Genomic DNA, 25,763 nt, shown 5'->3' on the forward strand with positions numbered 1-25,763 from the left:
TTACAGCCTTTTCCTGGAGTCTGCTGACAAGCCTGTGTGACTTTTTGCTACCCCACATGCTGAAATACTGTGATAGGGCAGAGCACGGAACGTGGACAGCTTTAATATTGGCCATTCCATACTGAAGACCTTGAGGAAATGACAGAATTATAAACCAAGTTAATTGTGCCACCTTCAGCGGGCAGATTTACCACTGTGAAGGTTCACAGTGTAGCTATCAGGACAGGGGTGCTGCATGCTATCGTGTCTTAGCTCAAAGTATTAATGAAGGGAAAGAAATGTAGTTTCTGTGGCTTATTTTATTTTTGTGGTCTCTGCTCCTTCAGTTAAGTTCTATAGTGTCAGAAGGCTGCAACTCTTCTGTCAGATGATGTGATCTAAAAAACCCCTGTATTTGAAATGGGAAGATGAATCTTGCAGACTTAATTCTCTGGATGCCTGTTGTTCAGTGAGAAGATAACTTAGGAGTATCCTATTTTATTCAGTAGAAATCCAGCTGTAGTCAGGTGGTTTGTTTTGTTTTTAAGCAGAAGAGAAGCAGATGGGTAGGCAAAATATATTAATTATAATGGCTCCAGCAGCTTGAGGGCAGCAATCAGAAGGATAATCTTAGTCATGCGCAAAACCTGAAGACTTTGTGCTTTCTCCCCTTTAAAAAATGTTTTTTGTTCTGCTCTTCTAAGTACATTGCAGTGATGAAATCTGCCACATTTGGGCATCAAATTATATGCAATTTGGAATTTGCTGGAAGCTGTCCATTAAGAGAATTTTTTTAAAACCAGGATCTTTAGCATGTATCATGGTAAAGGAAGATCATAAATGATTTAACTCTTTCTTTTTCTTCCCCTCCCATTTCTCCTTCACTTATCTTTAGTGAATGGGTATGAGTCAGGAGTCAAAGATGTTTCATTATTGTATTTATATTATAAAACAATATGTTCTCATGAAGCATGAGTCTTTTAGGCTATGACGTACGTCGTCAGTATAAACTATATGAAAAGAAGTACTAAAATCGGCATTTAGAAATTAAAAGGAAAAGAATTGTAAACAGTATTATCCTGTATGGTGTAATAGGCCCGGCAATAAGACACGTCACCTTCCTGGACTAGCGATGGCAACCTTTTGAAGTCCAAAAGCGTTCTGAGTTTTTGCAAGGAGCTGCTGTTGCAGTTGGTAGGATTTCTGTTCAGGTGCCAAGACCTTAGCCTAAGAACAGCTGTAGCTTTCCAGGATATGTGCTTCTTGCGTGTAAGCGAGAGCTTCTGTAATGCTCCATGTTGGCTCTCTATTGGCCTTTTTTGAAGCGGTTAACCAGGTGAAGCTGATGCCTGGTATCCTGCGACCCCCCCTCTGGGGATCTCTGCAATGGTTAAGAGGCGTATTTAAGTGTTACAGGCTTTGAACGGGATTGCTGCAACCTCATTGCTTCGTACAGATGTGCAAACATTTTCTTTCTCTCCTGGTGAGAGAAAGACAAATGATTGAGTTGCATTTTTGCTACACATCCCATCACCCTTATTCGCTTTCCTGCTCAGCATCCAGTGTTTTTAGGACAGGAATGTGATTTCATTGTGCTGACAGTAAGGTCATTATTGATAGCAAATGCTGACTTCTCGCTGGTAGCTCCTGCTCTCTGTATTGTTGTGAGATGTCTCTGTTCTTAGTAAAGAATTGCCTACAGTGAATTCAGGCCTGTTTTAACGGACAAGTGCATAGTGACAGAAGAACACAGATCAGTGGCTTAATGCAAACCCCGTGGCTCGAGAGAGATCTTGAGTTCAGTCTCTGCATTGCTGGTACCCTCCAGCATGATGTTGTTCTCGTCCAGATGCCTTCTTTTGTTTCCACGTTGAACATTGATCTGTAATGACAAACAGCGGATGGAGCTCAGTATCTCTAGAAGAGAAAAGTGTAATAGCTTCTGAATTACTCTAAAAATTTTTCAGGTGACCTAATTTTGTTTTCCACGATCAATTTTTCAAACAGCTACTTGCAATGATACTGTGTGTCTAGAGTTTAATCTGCAGTAAAATTTAGATCTGCTTTTCTTAAAAAAAAAAAAAGGCAGTGAGAGCAGTAAAGATTTGAATGACTAGAAGTTGTCCAATAAAACGCAAAAGATGGGAATATAAACAAGCAGCATTGCAAGATTTGTGCACCCCTAAATGTTTCAGCAAAATGGCTGAACTGTCAAGGCCATCTCAGGATTAAAATGTTAATGCTCAGATACTACCAGTGTATACGAGGCATATGTTTCTCCTTGTCTGGGCTTTTATATTTGAATGGTGATTGTGCTGAATCTGCTGGTGGCATGTGAAACTCTTAGAAGCATTTGAGAGTAAGAAATTAAAGAATTATCCAAGAGTCTTTTTGCAAAGAGTTCTTGGGAAAAGAAAATGCAAAGCCTATTTTACATCACTTTTAATGTTGTAACATTTTTTTGCTTTATAAAGTCAGTACCAGGAATATTGGTTGCTTACAGTGAACTTGCTTTACAGTTGTTGGAGAGTAATAACGCTTCTCCCAACATGGCTCATGTTCGGCAGTCGGCACTGTGTGGTGGCAATTGGGTCAGCAGTGATGCGAAACTCAACTCAAGGATATCATTCAGGATGGGAATCGGTGAACGCAGGACTCCTGCACTTTTTCTGATCATCTTAGGTTTTGGTCATGTGGTTGTTTTTTGTTTTTTTTTTTAACCTGGAGTATTTAATTTGTGGCTTCCTTTTAGCAGTGCACAGTGTTTTGCTATAGGCACAGCTGGTACTGCAGCACTGCAGATTTGAAGTAAAACAAGCTGTGTGAGGCAGAAGCCCATGTGAAGATTGCTTGAAGCTTTTTAAAGATGTATCTGAGACACCCGTGTTTCACTGTGTTGATTAAAACAAATGATTGGGTTTTGTTGCTGCAAATTGTGAGTCTCTAAATTATAGCAGAGTGCTTCTCCTGTGTGGAAAATGTTTATGCATTTTAAGTCATCAGGCTGGGTTTAGCTAATTTGCTGGCAGTGTTGCAAGAAGAGCCAGCTTTCTGTGTGAAAAATAAAAATATATTCCACGTATTCAGAAGGCTTTACGTTGCCTCTAGAATGCACTTAGCTTTGGTTTTGTGGCTGATGGAGGTCCTCAGAGTAGTGTAGTTAGGTTTGACCTTGGCAGTAGGATGAAAAGTGGCAAATACGACCCTTCAAATGGCTACGTGGAATGGAGGATTTCCACGGTACTGCTTTTCAGTGTGAATATCTTGGAAGAACAATAAGACTATGTCATGCAAACATACTTTGGGGGTATTTCATGTGCTTGGCAGAAGGTAGTACAGCTTTTGAGTTAGGTGGGATGAATTAGGGGTACGTATGCTTGCCATCAGGTGCTGTCGGTGGACCTGGCACCTTGGAGAAGCCCTATGTTTACTGTGCACGTGCGTCGTGCTCTCTGCTTCCAGCTGCCTGCAGAATGAAAGGTAACCGGGAGCTGCTGCCGAGGGCCCTTCAGGACACACGGCGTAGGCTTTATGCCAAATTACTTGTTTGGGTTGGCCGCCGTGGCTTCTGGCTGCGCTTGTCCCAGGGCCTGAGGGACTTCTCCTGTTCTGGGACCGGATCTGTGCTAATTGCGTCATAGGTGGAGCGGTGGGGCAGGAGGGGACGTGCTGGCGCTGCTCAGGCTGCCTGCATCCCAGCCCGGCGGAGGTGGGCGCAGCGAAGGGATGCTGCGCTTGGCCCACAGGCAGAATCCCTTGGGCTAAGGTGTTGCAGAGGCCTCCCTGGTAATTTTGGAGCTCTTGCAGAATATTAAAGATGAAATCCCTCATTCTGTGTATTGTGTCCCTGCTTTGAGATAGTAAACCGATGTTGCATGGCCAGTGAACAATGGATTTCTTAAAGCTGGTGTAGTTTCTCTGGTGGTGGAGAGGGAGGAGAGGACCTGCAGATGATGGCCTTCAGAGCTCAGCAGAGTCGATTGCCTTACAAGAAGCCTCATAGACCAGAAATCTTACCAAGAAGTTGCAGGGTGGTAAGATGCGATGAGTAGTCAGCGCGAGCTGATTTACTACCTGTAGAAGAGCTGTTGCAGCATCTCGGAGGGCTGATGGATGGAAGTGTTTCCACCACCGGTGGGACTGGCGTGGCACAGGGACCGGGGCTGCGAGCCGGGCAGGAGGCGGGGGAGGGCTGTGGGATGGGGGGGTGCAGCGGGGAGGGCTGGAGGAATGTGCCGGCTATTTGTCTGCTCTTAAAAGTGGTTCCTCTGAACGGGTCTGTCATCCCGGGAGGATGAAAAATGGTCGATTCCACTCCGGGTACGAGCCTGCTGGCTGCGAGCGGCGCGCTGGAAAGCGCGGCCCGGATCCGGCTGGGGGATGCGAGCGGCAAGAGGCAGATGTCGGCGCCTCACGGGTTACACGGCTGGAGCCTCCGGGCTTTAACCGCTGGGCACTAGGTAAAGCGTGTGTCTTTTAAAATTACTATTCCTCCATTTTTCATTACCCCCATTTTTCATAACGAGGCCTTCCCCCCTTTAGAAATCCATATTGGAAGCGGCCTTTTAGATGTCAGAGAAATGGAAAAAATCTACTGCCCTTCCATGGTGGTGAGCAGGCATCTAGAAGGACCTGGAAACTCTTTTCAGGCTGGTCGTCAGCTCGTGTTGGGTTGTACTTAAGACAGTTTCTCTAGGGCTGGTCTTGATCAAGTGCCTACTGATGGTATGTGTTCAAATCTATCCAGTGACGAATGGAGCAGAAATGAATAATAAATGTTAATTATTCAGTGTTAAAGACAACAGCATCTGTCATATCTGGAGAAGTGATTTAGAGAAGTAAGTAATCCACCGTGTTCCAACTGGTAATCAATCTGCAGCATGTGCAGCAGGATCCCAGTATTACCAATAAACTGTTACATATAGTAGCTGAAACCCAGAGCATCCTTTAGTTTTGGGTGCATCTGGTGTGAGAGCACAACCTCCCACCTGGAAATGCTCCTGAGGGCAGGTCCTGCCCGGTTTGCGCCACGCCTGTCTCGTGGTCTGGAACGGTGGTGCTTGTTTGGGGAGCACACCCAAGCAGAAGCTTTTGTCTTCTGCTCTCTTCTGGCTGATTTTTGAATCCGTCCTGGGAGTGAGTTGCCTTGATAGCTTTGAGGTTCTCTTCTGCTTGAGATACATGTTCACCTTCCTTCATTTTGAGGTGTTTACTGGTTTTGAACCTTGCTGGCTTTGGTGAAAGATGTTTGATTGTAGCCTTGAAAGGGATGTACAAGGCCGTTGAAGGTAGTTTTTGAAGCTTGACTTTTAAAAGCATATCATGCGTGGAATCCTAGAAACCTTCTTCCTAACACTGTTTAACTTCTGGTGTCTGCCATCGTGGCTGGCTTACCACTTTTTTTTTTAGTGTGGGCATCTGTTTGTTGTTAATTACTTCAGCATTCCTCATCTGTACTGCTACAGAATTGGCCAGCTGGGTGTGGAAGGAGCATGTATGACACTGCCTTCCAGTTTTGTGGAAGTGCCAGGTTCTGTTGGAACCAGTGGCTGTGAAGGGTGTGGTGGGTCAGGGTTTTTGCACAAGTAACCATAGGAGTAATGTGGCTTTTTACCTGTGCAAAGCATTACGGTTAAGAAGACGTTTATTAAGGACAGTCACAGTTGTCACAGATGAAAAAATAAAGCAATTCTGGGTAGTTTGGACTCTTTGTTGTTAGGAAGGTGGTGTTGCCCTCGATTTGCCCTGCACCCAGGATGGGGGGGATGCCCAGCGGGCTGAGCTTAGGTGGGGTTAAGTTCATGGGCAATGTGCACTTTGCCCTTTCGTGGGCCTGGGTAAGCCCTGGGACTCAGCAGCCGGCAAGCGCGAGGGGTAGCAGCGTCCCCCCGCTGAGGAGGGTGGGTGCGGGAGAAGGAAAACCAGCGATGCGTGAGGGGCTGCCGGGTGGGCCCGCTGGCCTGCAGCGCCTGCCGCACGCCCCCCCTCCCCCGCATCGTGCTCGCCGCTCCCTCCCGCTCCCGGCCGGGTGCTCCAGTCCGGCGCTTGGGGGAGCCCCGGCTGCGCGGCCGAGCGCTGCCCGCCCGCCCCGGCGCTGCGCCGCGCTGCCCGCCCAGGGGCGTGCGCCTGGGGCCGGGCGCTCCTGCACCCGCTGCGCTCCGCAACGGCGGCGTTTTCGTTTCCAAACGGGCCCCCTTCCAGCCCAGCCGGGGCGGCGGGCTGCCGCTGCCCGCCGCTCCGCTGTCCTCGGGACGGATACTGATCGGATTTACCCGGCGGAGGGGGAAAAAAAAAGGGCGCAGGATCCGCAAACGTGCAGCCTTGCTGTAAACAATGAAATTGAAGGCTGCTGCTGCTCTAATCCCGTGAATACCGGACCCTGCTTCTGCCCAGCAATGCATTTTGGGATCCGCAGGAGGATGCATGCGGCTGCTGCATGGATTTAACTCGTCCCTCGACGTCTCCTCGGCGGGGGCCGGCAGGGCTGGATGGCGCTTCCATGGACGCCGGCCGCCGGCGGGGAGCGGTGCCGGAGCGGAGCCGCCGCTGAAGCGGGGGCCGCCTAACCCTGCAGCCGGGGGAGTCCCCGCGCGGTTTCTCTATTTTTACTGGGTTTTTTTCATCGTTGTTACTGTTATCGTTGGGTTGCAGCGGTTTGTGGTTCTGCATTTCGATTCGCGGCTCCAGCAACCCCCATCTTCCCGGCACCTCCATCTCCGGCGGCGGGCGCGCCGCGATGCCCGGGCTGGATGCTGCTGCCTGAAGCGGGGAGAGCAGCCGCCAGGGACATGTATCTCCTGGACAGCAGCGAGCCGCCGGCCGCCGCCTCCTCTCCGGAGAGGATGCAGCGGGGGACCCCCCAGCGGAAAACCGTGTACCGCATCTCCGTGACCATGGTGAAGAAGGAGCTGCTGGGGCCGGAGGGCGGCCATCCCGGCCCGGAGCGGCCCCGGCGCGGGGGGCGCCGGGCGCCGGGCTCCTCCAGCCTCACCAGGGCCGGGCTGCTGCTGGTGGAGGAGGAGGAGGGCGAGGAGGAGGGCGAGGAGCGGGACCGAGTCCCCAGCCCCTGCGGCTTCCGCAACTTCAGGACCCTCAGCACCGGGCAGCTGGAGCTGGGCCGCCTCAAGGTGCCGCGGAGAGCGGGGCAGCCCGGCCCGGCCGAGCTGGCCCTGGGCGGCCCGCGGGGCGGCGGGGAGCCGGCGGCCGCCTGCGGCGGGGCCGGAGCCGCCGTCTGCCCCGGGGAGGAGGCCGGGGGGCCGGGGGCCCGGGGCCCGCCCGCAGGCCGCTGGGGCGAGGCGCCGCCGGCGGGGGAGCAGGGGCAGAGCCCCTGGCGGCAGCCGGGCCTGCTGCGGCGGAGCTTCAGCTTCAGGCACTGGCCCGGCGGCGGGGAGCTGCCGCGGGCGGCGGGCCGGGTGCGGCGGCACAGCAGCTCGGGCTGCCTCCCCGGGCCGCCGCCGGGCCGGGACGCCGGGGCGCGGGGCTCGCCGCCCGCCGCCGGGCCGCCCGAGAAGCGCAACACGCTGGACGTGGGCGAGGTGCTGAGCCAGGCGGACCCGCTCTCCCAGCTGGAGCGCTGGGAGCGGAGCAAGAGCAAGAACCGGACCCTGGATAACAGCGACCTGCAGCGGCTCTCGGAGCGGCTGGGGCGGGAGGGCCCCGCCGCCGCACACGAGCACCGGCTGCTGCGCTTCTTCAGCGGCATCTTCGCCCGCAAGGACAGCGCCGCGGCCCTCTTCGGCAGCCCCCACGGGCGGTCCCCCCGCAGCAGCTTCTCCAGGTCCAGGGCTTATTTCAGCAGCCTCAGGAGAGCCACCGTGGACATGCAGTCCAGCTCCGAGAGCATCAATGGGTCCCCCCACAAAGGTGCCCTTCCTTGTCTCACCCGAGGGGCTGGGCGGCGGGGGGTTGCTGCAGAGGTGTGCCTCGGTGGATGGGGGGCAGTGGGGTGCGAGGGCCCTTACACCTGAGGAGAGGGAGATGCTGCCCCGGGGTACCTGGTGGTTGTACCAGCAATGGGTATGGCAGGCTTGGAAGTGCATGGTAAGGGCATTGCCTGGCAGCTGTGAGGAGGGCAGGTGGGGCTGTGTGCCTCCTGAACCAACAGGCTCTCTCTGGGTTGATTGATTTGTGCTCTGGAACGGCTGAGTGAGGCAAGTGCAGCTTGTTTAATTATGGAGTGGAAGCTGAACTCTAGTGCTGTTCTATATAGGTCACTGGGTGGCCCAGTGCTGCGTAGCGCTGGGGCTTTCCCCTTCTGGAAGGACTTTTGTAACTCTAGAGGTGGGTTATGGTGCTCAGAAATACGCCTGCTGGCTTTGGACAAGTAGGTGGATGCTGATGTAAATACTTTGTCCATCATAAACCTCTTCTGTCACAAGAGAACTTAAACAGAGTGTGATGCTTTTAAAAAAACCCACAGCATAAACTCTGAAGCTATGCTCTTTACATTAGCTTGTATAGCTGTGTACAAACCTTTTTCTAGCCAAAGCGTTCCTAGTGCTAGATGAAAATCGGATTGGGAATTCTCGGTTCCTGAATCCCTAGGATACAAGAAAAACTTGAAAATTAACCTTGTTGTGGGATGGAAGTCAAAAGCTGACTAGCTGCTTTCTGTAAGGACCTGAAAGGATCACAGTATCGTTGGCTGGGACACGTTAAACCAGAAATGCTGGTTGCAGAGCTTCATTGCAAGATGGGGTGCTTTCTTCTTAGCTGCTTTTCAAATCCTTAATAGGTATCTGTGTTGAAACATTTAACTAGTAATTATAGTACCCTTTGAGCTCTAAGTGCTTATAAAAGTGGTAAACGATCTGTAAGTTGCTGCTATTCTAAAAGTACAATTCTTAATTAGAAAGATGAAGCTGTCTGTAAGGCGCAGGTTCGGCAGAGGATGGATGTCCTAGTTTTGCGCTGGAGTGGTTTATTGTGGGGAAGCGAGAGCTGGAGAGGGTTCGCGGTACTGCCAGCCCACTACAGATTCAGAAGTCCTGCTGCGAGTGGAGTATGCCTGGAGTTTGAGGCACAAGGAGCAAAGCCAAATATTTAGACCTAGTAACTGAGGATTGTAATACTTTATTGATGTAGAGGCATTCATGTGGGCTTATAATAATCTTGACGGAAATTGTGGTCTGACCTTGGTTAAAGTTTGAGGTAACCACAACAGAGAGTTATTTCATACAACTATTTATGCCTGTCCTGTGCCAATATGCTGAAACTGTAATTCCATTTTAACAGCATACAGTCACATACACGGAGCACAGCCTGGGATAAGCTTTTCTGACGGTTTCGGTTAATCAGTAACTGCTGATACGCAGCATTAAGGCGTTCCAGAGAGGTTTTTTTTTTTTCCTTGTACGTGCTAGTGTTGAATTTTATCTGCTGCAAGTAAGCTTTGAGGCTTGTTTTCCAGAAGATGCGCCCTGGGACCAGCAATGTGGCTACAGGCTGGTCGCGGCATTGCAGGTTTGTGTTATGGGTTAGCAGGTATGGTGTGCTCTGCCGCTTTCTCCTTTTTTTCTAGAGAAGTGTGATTTAGGCTTTTGCTATCAGGAAAAAAAAGTAATCTGCGCACTGTTTCAGCTCTTGCTTGTTGGTGTTCTTCCAACACAAGTTCAAACGAATTTGTATTTATTTTTTCCTATTATTTCTTAGGAAGAAATGTTTGATGAGATACTACAATTAGCATGCCAAATGTATTTTAGTACTTTAAGATTGCAACAAATGCTGTTCAGCCAAGACTTCTCTTTTGCTGCTTTTAGTTGATGCAAAATTGATACGCTCCTTATGGATCCTATGCTTAGATTTTGGAATAATCATGGAGACACGGGTGGAATCTTGATTTTAACGTGGGTTTTTTCCCCCTGTGTAACCAGTTGCAGAAAGAGTTGAAACTTGTCACCCTTGTACCATTGGCATTCTGTGTGTTTGGTGGTGTGCGTAAGTTATTCGACTTTGTACTTCCTATACGAGGCCTGCCTAAGGTCTGTAGATAAAGTAGAAGCTTTAAAGAGTGGACCTTGTTGGCATATTCAACTTGAAATTATCACCCAGGTGTTGCAACATCTGCTTGTATGATATTTCTTGAAAATCTGTTCCGAACTACCTTAGTTAATAATACTTTTGAACAAGCTGAAGTTAGAAAACTTTCAAAGCAGAAGAGTAAAGGATTTTTACATGTGCGTATTATTTATGTTACTGGGTTTGACTTGCGCTCTGAAGTGGGAAAAGTTTGATTTTGGGGGGAATTACTCTTCATACTGTCAGCCCTAGCAACGGGGAGGCAAGGGATTCAAACACCTAACTCCAGTGAGGATCAACTACAGATCCAGGTCACTTAAGGGCTGATCAGATTTCTTTCCTACAAGTTAACTTATTTTAGAAGAAGAAAAGCTGAAGGTGCGGGCGGGGAAGATGAAGTGGCCTGTCTGCCAGCTGGAACGGTGCTTGTCTTTCAGATGTTCGTGGTCTCCACTTTTGTGAGGATTGCAACATGTTACTGTAATGTCTGGTAGACTATGGGGGTGATGTTAGCAAGCCTGTTTGTTCATGGCTAGCTTTGTGTTAAGAATATATAAGTGCTTTTGTCCACTTCAAAATAATTGTTGTACAGTAGGCTAGTCCTGTGCTGATGCTGCTGTCCTAATATTGGAGTACTTCTTTCCATCGAAATACGAAATTATTAGTTTTGAAGTTCACTTACCCTTGGTTTTAATAGACTTATGTCATGGTATTCAACCTGTAAATTCATTTATTTGAAGCAAGAAAATTCTATAGCTACCACCACTGCCCCCAAAGGAAAAAGAAGAAAAAGAGGAACTTCATAAACTTCAGGTCAGAGAAACAAGAGAAGCTATTTTTGCCTTGGAAGTCTTTAGGAGAACTTGTCGAGGGAAATGTTCCTTATCTAAACTTTTTTTTCCCCTTGAAGTCTTCATGATTCTTTCATAAAGAGAGGAACTCTTTCTGCCCTGGAGGAAGAGGAGGATGGCTCTGGGGCAGCGGGGTTTTAATAGCAGCTTCTTTTTCAGTGGTTCTTGCTTGTTGCTTTTGTTGTGAGATAACTTTGTTTGAATAACCCCTCCTTAGGATATATCAAGCTGATTTGTGAATCAAAATTGTAGACTTTCAAAAGGAGTATCATTATAATATTATAAACTGCTCTTTTGAAGGTTTTTTTTCCCCCTGAGGTTTTAAAGGAGTTAGTTTTAAGCTCTTATCTCAAACTCTCTGTGGTTTACAGTCATGGGAAGTAGGGGGAAGCTGATGAGTGATCTCTGTTGGAGGCCTCCCATCTCTTCTCGCAAAGCTTGAGATAATTCTTGTTAGTTGTGCCACCTCGTTTGCTGCCGTGGTATGGTCACTACTCTTCTATGCTGCTGGTATTTTCAGCAGCAGCCCAGTAAACTTTCTGTGTACTCGTATGGGTGAGCAGGCAAAGCTCTGGAGCACACAAAATTTGGGCAATATAATGCAAATGTAGTGGGATTGAACCCATGCAGTTCTTCGTTTTGTAGCTGCAGGTTTTTGGTGCTGTGCTGGTATAAGCGTGGAGGTTTTTTTTTTTTTCCTCACTGGAGAGTCCCTTTCCTTAATGGACTAATTCTGGGACTCTTCTAGCTGTTGCAGTTCTTGTGAGTGTTATGTACACATGAAAATAAAATCTAGCAGATAAATAGGTTGCAGTTGGGGTTAAGCATTGTTTAAGAGGGTTTTTTATTACTATTTATTGGTTAGGTCTTGTGTCAAGCAGAATGAATGCCAGCTGCGCTGATAGAGCCAGATGATTAAGAACTGAACTGGTATTAAGGTCACTGGCTGAATTAGAGAATGAGATGGATTAATGTTTGCACAATATTGAAGTGTATGCCAGATGCTAGCAGGCATGGTCTTTGTTTTTCTGTTGAAAATGAAGAGAAGTGTGGAATTTCAATGTTGCTCTATATTAAATCAACAGTTAAATGCCTAATGGCAGGAATGGGTAACTTTCTTGGGACGGATGGGTGAATACTTCTGTAGAAGTGTTGTGCAGGCATTCATCCCGGTTCCCTCACAAACTAAGCTCTGTAAATGAAATTCGCTGATTTCTTGTTCTGCCAGATGTCCACCGGTTGCTTTGTTTACTACTGTAGGTAACAATGTTGCCTAGCTAACAAAAACAATTTGCAAAGGAAAAGAAACATTTAAAACATGATGTTCTTGTTCCCTTTCTCCCAGTTACTTGCCTTGAATTTGAGGATGATCGGTGTGACAAGAAGGATAAGGTTACTCTGGAACTGCTTCCTAATCCTACTGAGTCTAGAGTTAATGACGGAGCATTTGTTTTTTCAGAAGCAGAGTAGCATGTGAGCTCTTTTCTGAGACCAGAGGAAGGGTTTAAGTTGCTCATAGTTGCATGGTGTGAGGAGGACTTCAAACGTTGCTGCTTCGGCCATTAGCAGTTCTTTACTGAATGTAACGGTCCTTTTGCCCTAGAAAATGGCATCACTTGTACCAGATGCTGAACCCTTACTCTCTTTAGTACTCAAGCAGCCAGAACTTTCAGTTGCTCCATTTGACAAATTATAATTTCCAAGCAGTATGTCACATGCTACGCAGTGTAAGCTCGTTAGTAGCGTCGCGTTCAGATCTTGCATTCTTAGATCACCGGCTGAAGAATCACTTGGGTGTATTTTGTATGAGCAGTTTGGCTCTTTTCTGCAGAGCAGAGCTGATTTTGATACTACTGTGCTGATGACCACCGGTGGTTTAATAGTCATTGCCGAAGTACAACTATGCAGTTACCAAATGATTTGTGTAAGATGATAGCTGAAATAGCATGTAACTATGGTTTTCTTTGGCATGGTTATAACCTTAGAAATAGATATTTGGAGAGTGAGTGCAAATGTCTTTCAGATGCCTGCATATTCATTTTCACTTTGAGCTGTGTAGGATTAAAAAAAAAAAAAGTCATTAATGCAGACTATTAATGTAATAGTGTTGCTTTTGATAATTGGTGTTAGGATTTCCCCTAGGCAACTGCAGTAAACACACAGTGAAAGGCGGTTGCTGCCAAAAAATACAGAATGGGTTTTTTCATGTGTGAGGGGAAAAAAAAAAGTCAGTATATTGAACTTGAGAAACTATCATCTATCTTGTTCATGAAAAGCATCCAACATAAAGCTATTATCTTGATGGCAGTTTAAAATAGGGCGTTTGATTTTGATGTTTCAGACTGGTATATAATGACTGTTTGATAAATACTTCAGCTTTATTGACAAAATAGTACCAAATGTTTTCATAGAACAGGCGACAAATACCATCAAGATAATAAGCATACAGTGTCATGTAGCTTCCTACAGTTTTGGGGTTTTTTTTACTGATCATGGAAGACATCAGGGAAATTTAAATGGTGGGCTTTGTTATTTATTGAGGCTTTCTTTGGGGATAAGAAGGCAAGCAAGGCAGAGACTTGGCTTTCCATGCTGCAGCTGTAACAGCAGTAATTGGTTTGGAACGGGCAGGGACTTGGGGCAACATGTTTGTCATGAGGCTTAGTTTCTGCAAATAGTCTTGAAAATCTCGATCGGTCTCAATTTGAGGGAAAATTTGTGGAGTGGGTTCCCTTAAGTTGACATTTAAGTTCAGGGGTAGTATTTGTTTTCAAATGTTTTGGGCTCTTTACTTTGAGGTTGCACAAACGAAGATGTAAAGGTCACTTGTCTAAAGTTATAACACAGAGTAAATTTCTAAGTGTATTAAGACATTACCGAAAGGTCTTTATGAGGACCCCCCATAGGACCTGGCCAGAATGTCAGATACAGTAATTGGGATTTATGAGGTAGGCACATCTGTATTTCCCGGTTGTAAATATTCTACTTGGGTGGTATACAAAGTCATATCTAATCGCTATGGGAGACGTTATTTGTAAGTTACCCGAGACGCATTATTCGTAACCTTATTTTCACTAGCTTGTAGATAGAGAGAACTATTAAATTAAATATAAAAAATACAGCAGTGTCAGTTCTAGTTAAATCAAACAGCTTTTATTTTTAGATGAGCTGATGTTGTACCTCGGCTCCTGAGCTTGGTGAAGTTAATTTCAGCCTTGGAGGTATTTATAAGAAATAATCTGGAACGTTCTTTTGGAAGGATCCTCATGTTAGCAAAGGGTTCTTGTTTTTCACAGCACCCAGAATGCAGTGCAGTTGGAATGCCTGTGAGCTATGTTTCCATTTAGTGAGTGAAGCCCCATAGCAGATCTTTCCTTCTTGGAGGCGTTAGATGCTGGTGTTTTGCATCTTCGATATGAAGGGGAGCTCCAATACTGTGCTGACTGCTGCCAGCTCCTGGCACTTCCAAGTTATTTATAATACCTCCTTAGTTGTTTGCATATATTTGTCAGTCAGCTTGTCTGGCTGGTTTGATAGAGAATCTGGATTCCTAAAAATACCATTGTGTTTTCTCGCATTGGATGTAGTATGCGCGTATATCCGCATTATGTCTGTACATGTATGTACTTGGGGTGGTTTCTGAGAAGAGGATTCCATAACACTGGTGCAATGTTTTTTGCCTTATTGCCATGCAAACAGTTGCTTAATGGCAGTGCTTATGTATTAAATATAAGAGAAAAAGCTTTTCATAAGTGAATGCTAAACCACTTAGTGCAGCTCTCTTTGTAAGGATATGTAATGCGTCTATCAAGATGCACCCACTCCTTAATTTCTCTGCTGCTTTCTGTGGGTGCATGTGTTATTTGGGTCTTAAGAGCATGATGTTTCATCTTTGTCTTGATGTGAAATTATGGAGTTACTGCTCATTCTCACTCACTACTAAGTGGCACGTCTGATTTTAGATGGAACCCTGAAAATGGATGGCCCTTAGCACCGCTGCTGTTGCTATTATGGAGCATTCTTGCAGAGATGATGGTCTCCCTGTAGCTCCCAAAAACCAAAGCCTTCTTTGGGATGAGCGTCAGAATTACATACCTCCTGAAACATCTCCTGCTCTTCTAGGGCTGTTACTGCGTTTGTATCGGGGGTAGACTGCCTGGGAAACTGGGATGTTGACCTAACTGTTCCTTATGCAACATCCTAATTCAGAAGCTCTTCTGTTCAGCGATACAGAAATATTTATGTTGGCAAGGCAACAGCCTGTCTGTCTTGATCTCTGTGTCCTGCAGGGGAAAATCCTATCTTGTGCTCATGGAGGACACAAGGTTTAACTTCTCTGTAGTTTCAATTATTAAAGCTGTTAAAATTGAACATGCATGGTTCTTCACAGCTTTCAGGGCGTTGTGCTCAGGACTTGGAGAGAAATTTGTTTTTTTTCCTAACCTGACTTGAGTTTAAAATCAATTCTGCCACATCCTCAGCTGCAGATTGTTGATTTCCTTGCTCAGGCTGCTCTTCCTCACCCTCCAGTATGGCAGATATTTACTGGCTGTGACTGGTATCCCTTTCACTGTGTATATCCTCTTGTCCCCTGCTCTTTGTCTGTTGTAGCTCCGTTAAAGTACTTTGTTACAATTCTTGCCTTAATGTTTATTTCTTGGTTTACTTCTAGTTCTCTTTCTAGTCCTTTATAGAGAACCTTGTTGCCCCAAGTATTGTATAGTAGAAAACACATAGAAGTAACTTTTTTCCAGCCCATCCATGATTTTACACACTGACTCCCATCTTTAGTCCATGAAGATGAAGGTGTTGTTTTTCACTAAATAGCTAAAAGAACCAAAGTCTCGTTCCCTAATGACAGTGCTCAGGTGGGAGACATCCACCTGCCAGTCTTAAATTTTCCTGTGAAGGGACAGTAGGTGGTTCTGCCTGTTTCTGGAGTTGGCTGCAGACTTCTGTGACTCCAGATGCTGGGCAACAGAATCTCAATATGAATGTGTTCCCTGTTGGTAAAGTTATTCTGCGTTAACTTTTTGATTAGAGTCAATTTGAAGCTAAACTAAGCAACTCCCATTTGTTTTCAAACAGGTATGATTTTACGTATTGTCAGGGGACCCACTAGATGTGTGTAATACGCTTCGTAATGCGTGTGGTGAGCGTGTGTTGGTGGTGCCATGGAGAGCGAGTAGAATTACGAGCATGTCACCTTCCGTAGGTAAACCTTCCTTGAACTATGCGCATGGCTTTGCTAGCCTCTTAAACTTGGCGTTTCCCATCTTCAAAAAGTCATACCAGTGAGCTGTCAGTTTTGTAACAACAAGTTACATGTTCTTAAACCTCCGCCTGTTAAATGTCTGGTGCTGCTTTGTAAATGGGGATTGCTCTTTGCTGTGGCAAGCTTTAGTTGAAGGCAAAGGTGGACCTTATTTTATTTAGGAGGCCTTCAGGAGATACTTGAAATACTGGGTCAAAAGCCTGATGCTGTGGTGGTATGTACTCACACCAATGCTTTCAGAACCTGTGAATTTGATTCATAGTTTGACATCCAATAGTCCTGTTTTTCTGCTGAGGTACCTCAGTCAAGTGTGTTTTCAAGTGAAATTTTTTTCAAACTATTACTTTGTGTGGTTGGTTACTTCACAGCAGTAACATCCATGAATTTTGTTTAATTGTTATAAAGGGTGCTTGGTTCCATGGCCTCAGTATGCATTGCATGTTGACTGCTAGTTTCGTAGTATGAAAGGTGTCCTTGCTTGTTAAATTTATTAATGAAAAGTTAGTTTTAATAAGGAGAAGCTAATACCTATCCTCGCAAGAACGTGTTATTTTTGATGTTGTCATGCTGGTGATGAAGTTCTTCACAGTTACAGCATCGTGTTGGCCAGGCTTTTCTGGTATTTAAGAGTTAACATGAGGGGCACAGCGCTAGAGAAGTTTTCATTTCCATGTGGAGTTGTGCGTGGCAGGATTGCTTCCCAAGTGTCAAAGGAGGAAGGCGACACTAAAAAGACCCTTTCTGAAGAAAGCAATGGTTAAAAGTACATGGGAGTGAAGGGCTTCTTTCAGCTCACGTTTGCAGCATTGCTGCGGAGTGCTGTCTGTGTTCAGGTGTGACTGTGCCTGGTGGCTGTCAAAGGTGGTCGTGGCTATTCGTACCCGCTTTCCAAAAACCAAATCAGTGACATACCTCGTCAGTTTGGGTACTGGTGAGAAAGCAGCTGGGAAACGTGCAACGTGGTTCGCTTTCGATGCTGTTCACATGGTCTGTATTAATGCAGGGAAACCGTGCAACACGGAAACTGTCGTGCAACAAGAGTAATGCTGGCTCTTCACCGTGCTTGAGACTTGAGGCTTTCTTGTTGGTGGCAGCCACCGCCTGTAGGTCTCAAGGCATGGGGTGACCTGGGCGTTAGCTAAATGCCATTGTATGTGAGCAATTCTGGGTAAAATAGCATTTATTCTTGTATGCAATTCTAACCTCTCAAAGATTTGTGAGCTTGTCTTATGTCTAAGAAATTCTTAGGTTTTTGTAAGTTAGCTGAAAAGTCAACGCTTAGTGCAGATGATGGTGTTTGAGGTTATAGCATTGCTGTGAATGAAGAGATGCACTTCACGTTCTGGGTCAGGTGGGGATGGAGACCGCTGCGAGGGGATGTGAAGTTCTCTGAAGAAATTCTTGATTTTTCAGTTTAGATATCTGCAAAGCTTCCTGGGTGACTCAAGGTGAAGTCGTTATGAAGTTGTTTGAAAATGATAGGCTATGAAAAGAGTAGGTTGAGATTAGATAAGAGGTGTCTATGTTTGGCGCCTTGACTGTGTGTGGAGATGTGTAAGCAGGCTTGGTTAATGCTGCATGTATGTACCATAGGCACGGAAGGACTGTGAGTATGTGTTAACTGCATTGAAAAACGTGGTTGTGGGAATCCTGCCCCTTTTTTGCCCCTTCTTATCTCCTGGTCTTGTGAACATAATGGGTGGAGAGTGAAAAGCAAAATCATGTAGTTGGTTTGCTTTATATTCAGATTTAAGCGTTCCTGAGATTATTAGTGCCTTTTAATATTACCACCCGCTTTACCTCTTCAGTCAGGCACCTTGGGTTTGTGGGAGCTCTGCAGCAGCTGAGACATACGTGTGCCTTCTGATTCCTCTGTACAAGTGAACTACCTGCTAATGCAGTTGATCTTCAGCCCTTTGAACTGGCTCTATTTCTATGCTGAAGCAGGGAGGAGGCTTCCTAGGTAGAAACGGATCACAGGGCACGGCAGTCATCTTAAAGCTTGTTACTCTAACAGTCACCTTCCTCTGGTACAACGGAAGAACTTTTTCTGAAGAGCATTTGGAGACACTTCCGAATTTAAATAAAAAAAAAAAGAATAAATCGTTGTTGTGGAATCTAAATGTTTTACAGTTCAGTTGTGCCTGTAAGATGAAAGCACAATGGCTGCTGTTTTATAATGGTGGTGTAAAATGATATAGTTTCTAGTCTGACAGGTGGTGTCACTCAATTTAACTATGGTTTAGATATCAGAGGTCCTGGACAGACATGCTATTTTCTCTTGTAAGGTGATTGTGCTGTGTTGCCTTGTCCTCAGTTCTGCGTATTTCTGCTGTGATTGCCAAGTTACACTTCAGTGGTTAAGCTAAAATAAAGAGGAGATGTTGTTACTAGTTCTCTCAGTCTGTGTAAGAGCAGTTTTTAACCCAAAAATGCCCTACTCAGTCTTGTAGCTTACTAGAAGAAACAAATAACCATACCTTCAAGGACAGATTAAAGTACAGCTCTGTTTTTCTCATTCAGCAGTAGGTACGTTTCATAAGGAGTCGTCTTTCAAATAGATGCTTCTTGCTGTGCATAGATGTTTTGATAGATGCTTCTTCACTGGAAGCATTCTCGATCCAGGTCCTCCTGGGGTAGATGAGCAGGATGCCAGTACCACTCATAATTTTTTCCAAGACTCTTCTGCCTAAGTCTCTGGTATTTTTAGTATCTGCACTAGATACTTTGTTTCAGGAAGAGAAACTTTCTGTTGGAGGGATTTTAGCAGAGCTGTCTATGGATGGTTTTCATCTGATGCATTTGAAACCCGCCTTGGTTTGGGTGCAGTGAAATACCAATGCTTGATTTGGAGGGACCTTTTTGTCCCTTCTGAATCAAGTCTGAAGGTCTGCAAGGAGTGAGGAACTATTGATGATGTTTACCTGGAGACTGGAAAGCCTGTTAGTTCTGTTCATTAGCCCTTTTCCCTTTTCTTCCGCTTGCGTGCTGCAGAAACTCATTCCCAGCCCAGTTCCTTAACAGGTTCATCCCTGTTGGTGGCAGGAAGAAGGTGATGATGCTGCTGAGCCAGGTGATGCAACTGTCTGTGTTGCAGTGTCTTGTCTCTGATTCACACAACCACTGGAACATCTGCAGAATGAATATGATTGCTCCTGGCAGTCCTGAGGGCGCCAGGCGGTACGTGAGAACATCTGGGAAGGAGGACTTAGCTGGCAATAGTTTGGTAGGGGAAACAGAAACTGGCTTTTAAAAGCAGAGAACTCCAGAGTGAAGAGGGATTTAGTTGCCGCGTTAATTACAGTTTTGCTTTGGGTAACTGTGTTAAGTGATAGTATGTTAACTCCTCCCCTGATTATGTGCCTTTTCCCACGAAAACTGAGATTCGGTTGTGCTTGTGGGTTATGGACTTCTAGTCATATATATTGGTATTCAGTGTAAGCACACTGTATCATTCAAACTTAGCAGTGAAATCTCTGTAGATCCTTAACGTGTGTGTGGGCACATTGTAGGCTTTCCCCTAGGAATCCCTTTATTCAGGTGACTTAGAAAAGAAATAGGCACGCTGAAGGAAATTGTTCTTAGAGTCACTCCTGGAAGTTACGTTGGCGGAGGAGTAGGCAGTGTGCATCCAGGTCTCTGCAGTTACCCCCATCCCTTCTTTCCTTCTAAGAGAGTTGGGATGAAGCTCCTCGTTCTTTGTACATACAGAGTATGTTCCTGTCACAGCTTGCCTTAACCTCTACCCTTGCGAAGTATGTAAGGAATTGGCTGATAACAAATCCTTTTCCATCCCCAAATAAAGAAGAAATGGAGTGTGATGGGAGCATGCATGCTAGTTCGTATTTTTAGGGCCCCCAGGCTGAGACATCAACTGTAGTCACGTTGGCCATATATAGCGTGGATAAAGTGTGAAGGGGACACGCCACCTATTCTGTGTGAAAGTACTGCTGATGAAACCAGCTTACGCTGGGAGCTTGACAGCATTTAGTAGTGGGTGATGGAGCTGGTTGCTGTATACTGTTGACTTACCGAATGTGTGTAACCCTGTTCCCACAAGCGTAGGATTTTAATATATCTCCCTTTAGTTCTAGTTTTCTTCAAAGCCAGTGTCCTGTCTCAAAATACCGTGTTGCTTGCGTGGTTGTGCTGCAGGTGTTTTGCTGGTAAGGTATCTTCTGAGCAGTGTGTGTGTTTACTCAGTGTTGGCTTTTCCAGCCCTATCTGCTGTCATGTCTGCATACAGTCTCCTTTGCCAGCCCGCTCACGCGGCTGCTACTGATGCAGTAGGAGGAAGAGAAAGAGGAATTTAACTGTTCCCTCACTCGGTCTGCAGGAGAGCGAGCTGTGTTACCCAGAAAAATTTGAGAGAATTTTGCAAATTTATTCAGCACAGGAAATTCCCAGTACCACTGTTTTTGCATGGTGCGTGCACTCCATTACAGCAGGGTTACACGGTTCAAACTCAAAGTAGAAAGTTCATTTCTTTTTGGACCTGATCTGAGTTCCTTTCTTGCAGAATAATCCCAGGAATGTGTCACTGCAGGCATCACAAACACTGCTGGCCTTTTCTGTTTACATGTGCTGTCCCTTGGCCTCCACCGTGGTACCAGCGTGACAGAACTGCTCTGGCAACGCCACCGGTCCTCGGGGGAGGATGCTGGAAGTGCTTGCTGCAGAAATGTGTAGTAAAAACGGAACAGAAATCACAGTGAAACCATAAAGAAAGTTTGGGTTGGTTTTTTTTTTCCTGTAAACGTTAATAAAAATGGCATTTATATTTTTTTGCAGTCATTCGTGGGACTACCTTTAATAAATACTTGACTATCAAGCCGTGAGTACTGGATGAGAGCTCGGGGAGCTTTGTGTAATTTTAACAGAGTGCTTCCCTGATGTACCAAGGCTACACCTGTGCTCAGACCACTACAGTTTAACTGGTCTTGTCAGCTCTTGCACCTTTGGCAGCCAGCCTCAGTGGAGTGGTGGTTTTTTTTTTGAAATTCCTTTTTTTCATGGCTTGGCATTATTCAGGGATGTTGCATATGATCTATTTACATATATATTTTATCAAATAATTTTATATAATATATGAATATTTATAAAAAACCTAAGTCAGGCTGAATTGTCTTCATTTCAGGCACACTTCTGGCATATTTAATAATTTTATGGCTGTGTCTAGGCTAGTGAGCTGTCTGGTATGAGTTTGGAGTCAGGCCGTGCACTGTTTTCCTCCACTCCTGTGTGCTTTCCTTCTGGGCTTGGGAGGCAGGGAGGGAGGTTGTGAGTTATAAAAGCACTTTTGTTAAACTCCAAGTCATGAAATCACTTAAAATCAGTTTTACCACCTTTATTTCTTCTTGTTTGCTTAGTAGAATGTACACCCAAGAGGCCAAACCTAGGAAAATATGATTGTGGAACCAATAAAATTAGCTGAAGATTCATGGGTGTTGAAATAAGCAGTCTTCTAGCACTCTCATTTTTTTTTCATGTTGATGTCCTGTTTTTTCCAGCATGTGACTTGAGCTTAAAACCTTGAGCCACAAAGTGGTTGTGAGACTTTTTTTGTTTGTTTTGTTGGGGGGGTTTAGATTGGTTTATGTTGTTTGGTTTTGTTTGGGTTTTTTTTGTTTGGGTTTGGTTTCTTGTTTGTTGGGGTTTTAGTGCTTCTATCAGAGATGCTGGCCACATTTTTGAGGAGTGTCTCTGGGCCGCTACATTAAGTGGAGACAATTGGTGTAAATACAGTTTGAATTACAGCATAGCTTTTGCAGTCTTTGTTTCTGGTCACCTGAATCTTCAGAATGAGTGTATTGTTTAATTTCTATAGGAGATTTTAGAGCTAGAAACTAAGGCTGTTTAATTTTGTATAAAGTGAGAGATTATTTAAGTATGGGATATGCTTGGAGAATTGCAGAAACTGGTTTCTGAACCTGCAGGAGGTTGGCAGCCCAGTTGGGGTCTTCTCATTGACACCTCGGGCATCGGACTGGAGTTGTACAGATGCGTTGAGCATATTCTAGCCCTGCTATTAGGGCAGGATACGTGAAGAATGAAACACAAAGTTCAAGTTTTCGGTACACTCTTGTGCTGTTGGTAGCTTTTGTCCCTGGGCATGTTATAAATCAATTCTGAAAATAATTTGGAAATTACTGAAAAGAACTTCAACAGCCTTTGAATTGCTGCAAGGAGAAAACATCCTGTGCTGAAGGAGCCTTGAAAGAACGGCATCGTGTTTCTCCTTTATTGTTGATTTTACGTTTAGGGGGGAGGTAGGGGATTTTTTGTGGTTTGGAGTAGCTCGACTCAGGTTTAGGGATTGCTCTTTTGATAAAGGCTGTGTTTTAACATAGCTTGAGGGGCTCAGTCTCCCTATGTTTTTTGGCATGGGTGTTCAGGCTTTTTTACTGTAGTGTTGTGGCATGTTTAATGTGAACGCTTGTCTGTAATGCCAGTAGAGCATAAAATCACAGAACGGTTTGGGCTGGAAGGGACCTTGAAGATGACTTAGTTCCACCCCCCTGCCACGGGCAGGGCCCCTTCCACCAGCCCAGGTTGCTCCAAGCCCCATCCAGCCTGGCCTTGAACACTGCCAGGGATGGGGCAGCCACAGCTTCCCTGGGCAGCCTGGGCCAGTGTTTACCACCCTCACAGCAAAGAATTCCTTCCTAACAGCTAATCTAAATCTGCCCTCCCTCAGTTTAAAGCCATTCTCTCTTGTCCTATCATACATGCCCTTGTGAAAAGTGCCTCTTCAGCTTTCTTGTACCAGTTTTCCAGCTTTCCAGTATCCTTCAGGCCCTGGCAGGCTGCCGTAAGGTCTCCCCGGAGCCGTCTCATCCCCAGGCTGAACAACCCCAGCTCCCAGCCTGCCCTCCCAGGAGAGCGGCTCCAGCCCTCTGATGGTCGTCGTGGCCTCCTCTGGACCCGCTCCATCAGGTCCATGGACCTTCTTATGCTGGGGGCCCCAGGGCTGAACGCAGCGCTGCTGGGGGGGTCTCACCAGAGCGGAGCAGAGGGGCAGAATCCCCTCCCTCCACCTGCCGGCCACGCTGCTTTTGGTGCAGCCCAGGGTTCGGCTGGCTTTCTGGGCTGTGAGGGCGTGTTGCTGGCCCAGGCTGAGCTTCTCATCCACCAACACCCCAAGTCCTCCTCAGGGCTGCTCTCGATACGCTCTCTGCCCAGCCTGTATTGATATGGGGGGTTGCCCCAGCCCGGGTGCAGGACCCGGCACTTGGTCTTGCTGAACTTGGTGGGGTTCGCACAGGCCCACCTCTGATGCCTGCCGAGGTCCCTCTGGGTGGCATTCCTTCCCTCCAGCCTGCAGGCTGCACCGCACAGCCTGGTGGTGTCTGCAGATTTGCTGAGGGGGCACTCATCTTTTTTGGTTTTTGGAATAGAAGGCTGATTTTCTGAGGGTCTAATTGACAACTTCTTTCATGGTAACTTCAAAATATTTAATGCTTACTGTATTTTTGCATTGTGTAACAGGCTAGGATACTAGCTTTCAAATACGTCTGCATCGAAGTATTGGAAACTTACATTGCTCATTCTTTTGCTTATGCAGAAAATCTCGTAATCCCAAATCTGATTAATCTCTGACATTTTACATTCAAATCTGCAAATTTGAATAGGGTGATGTTGTCAGCTTTCCATTTTTTAAGATGTGATTTCCAGCAGTTCCTTTTGAAGTTCAGCATATTTTTTTTTTTGGTAAAAATAAAGATTGTAGTGACTTTTCTATTTAATATGAACGATAAAGTGCATGACTGCAGGTGGACTGTTTAGCTATCTGAATTCACCTTTCAACATTCATAAGCTTGCTTTTTTTCTTCAGATGAAAATCCCCCCACCTTGACCTGTGTTAACTACTCTTGGGCTGTAGCTGTCCAGGTCCCCTGTCATTCTGGAGGTAAAATTTTCTTGCCACGTCCTTCAGGATGCATGGGAAGGTAGTCGTCTGGCTGGATAAACAGCAGAGCTGGTGTTTTTACATTGTTTTGTTGTTTTTCCTCATTGTATTTTGTGATCACTTCCACTCATATTTCTCTTAGCTTCATGAATAGTGAGACTTCTACAATGTTTTAGACTTCGAGGAAACAGCTAAATGACTTCTGAAGATGGTGGCTGTCTGTTACAAGGGCACGAGGACTGGTGGTCCTTTTCTTTCTCCTCTTGGCAATTGAGCTTTTAGATTAAATTCAGGCTGGTGGATGATGGGTTGTCTTGTGTACGTGTGTGTCTCTAACACGCAAAAAAAAAATAAAACTTCAGCTTGCTTACCTCAGTGCAGCAGGTGTTGGGCTAATGGGTAGTGGGTGATGATGAAGGCTGGAAGACAACAGGAAAGTAGAGTGACTTTGTATTTACAGATTTATTGACAACTAACAGACTTGGTTAAGTCTCCTAGTAAGCTGTTGCAGGGGAGTAAGCTGTTCTGGTGTGAATTAGCAGAGCAGATGATGAGTACTTGAGAAGGATGGAGGGGCAGGCTGTGTGGAACAGGTTAGTTGCATAGGTGATAAAGCTTGATTACTTGAACAGTAGATCAAAACCTTGTCAACGGTAGTAGATACTTCAAGGTGTGATGGTGTGGTGCTTAGAGTGATCAGCAGTTTTCAATTCTCGAGGTGTTAGATGTGATCTTCAGTAGGTGTTTAATTCTGAGGCACAATTTGCAGCCTCAAATCCATAGTGGGTTTCTTACTGCATTTATCTCAGACTCTTCCTTCATAGAGACTTGCCTGGACAGAGATTTCTTCATTCAGTAATTGTTTGAGAACCCTCTGTGACTGCATGCTGCTTGTTTTTTTTTTTAATGGGAAAAAAAATTGTAACTATTTGAATTATTTAAAAGTGGATTGGATGAATCAGTTCACTAGTTACAGGTGCTACTGATTGGCATGAATACCTGTGTGTTGGGGTGATTATAAAATCATGTTGAGACATGCCCCCAGGACCATTCCCTCATTTATCAGCTGGACAGGATTCAGTTTGATGGTTTAGTTTCTGCAGGCAAAGTATGAGCTTTCAAAAAAAAAAAAAAAAAAACTCGCACGTGAAAGGCGGCCTGGGTGGTGTGGTTTGTTGGTTTTGTGGGTTTTTTGGTCAGATGATGCTATGCTGACTTCTACTGCAATGCTGGCTGTGTGTTTTTAAGCTAACTCTTTGCTAGATAACTTTTGTTCTTGTTGTGTATTATGATGCCTAAGGCTGTTAAACAGATAACACAGTTTACAAGTTGGTTTGTTTCCTGGTGTAGCCTCAGCATAATTTCCAGTGATGAAAATTGCTCCAGACTGTTGTAGATCACAAACGTGTCTGTACACCTTGTTTAGCTATTTAGAAACTGGGAAGGAAACAATTTCTGGTACATATACATGGTGTGTGTGGGATAGAGCAGGGCATGCTGAATGTGTATGTCAGCTGTAATGATGAGCAGGCTTAATTATAATTACCTTACGAGAAGCATCTGGTCAGCATGGAGACACCATTTATGGGGCCTGGAGGCATCTGCTTCAGTCTGGCTCCGAGGCAGCAGTGACGCGAGGGCTTGCTGCAGGACAGCACTTTGACCCGAGTAGATGGTCACGTTTCAAGTTGGTAAGTGCCTGTTGCCCAGTTTTTTTTATAAAAACAGTAGG

General features: G+C 45.6%; 1 protein-coding gene across 13 annotated transcripts in view; it reads left to right on the top strand.

Annotated features, from left to right (window-relative positions):
* AGAP1 (ArfGAP with GTPase domain, ankyrin repeat and PH domain 1) overlaps nucleotides 1-25,763 on the top strand; it is a 382,459-nt gene that overhangs the window by 78,230 nt on the left and 278,466 nt on the right. For 2 of the 13 annotated variants that reach the window (XM_055813052.1, XM_055813058.1), the window contains exon 1: nucleotides 6,108-7,842. The exons of 5 other annotated variants lie outside the window; for them this stretch is intronic. In XM_055813052.1, the coding sequence (XP_055669027.1) occupies nucleotides 6,729-7,842 (1,114 nt within the window). In that variant the 5' untranslated portion in view covers nucleotides 6,108-6,728. Of the gene's footprint in view, nucleotides 1-6,106; nucleotides 7,843-25,763 lie in introns of those variants that run through there. 6 more of the 13 variants (XM_055813059.1, XM_055813054.1, XM_055813055.1 and 3 more) reach the window with 4 other exon arrangements.

This window comes from Falco peregrinus, chromosome 8 (genome assembly GCF_023634155.1).
Source record: "Falco peregrinus isolate bFalPer1 chromosome 8, bFalPer1.pri, whole genome shotgun sequence".
Lineage (NCBI taxonomy): Eukaryota > Metazoa > Chordata > Aves > Falconiformes > Falconidae > Falco > Falco peregrinus.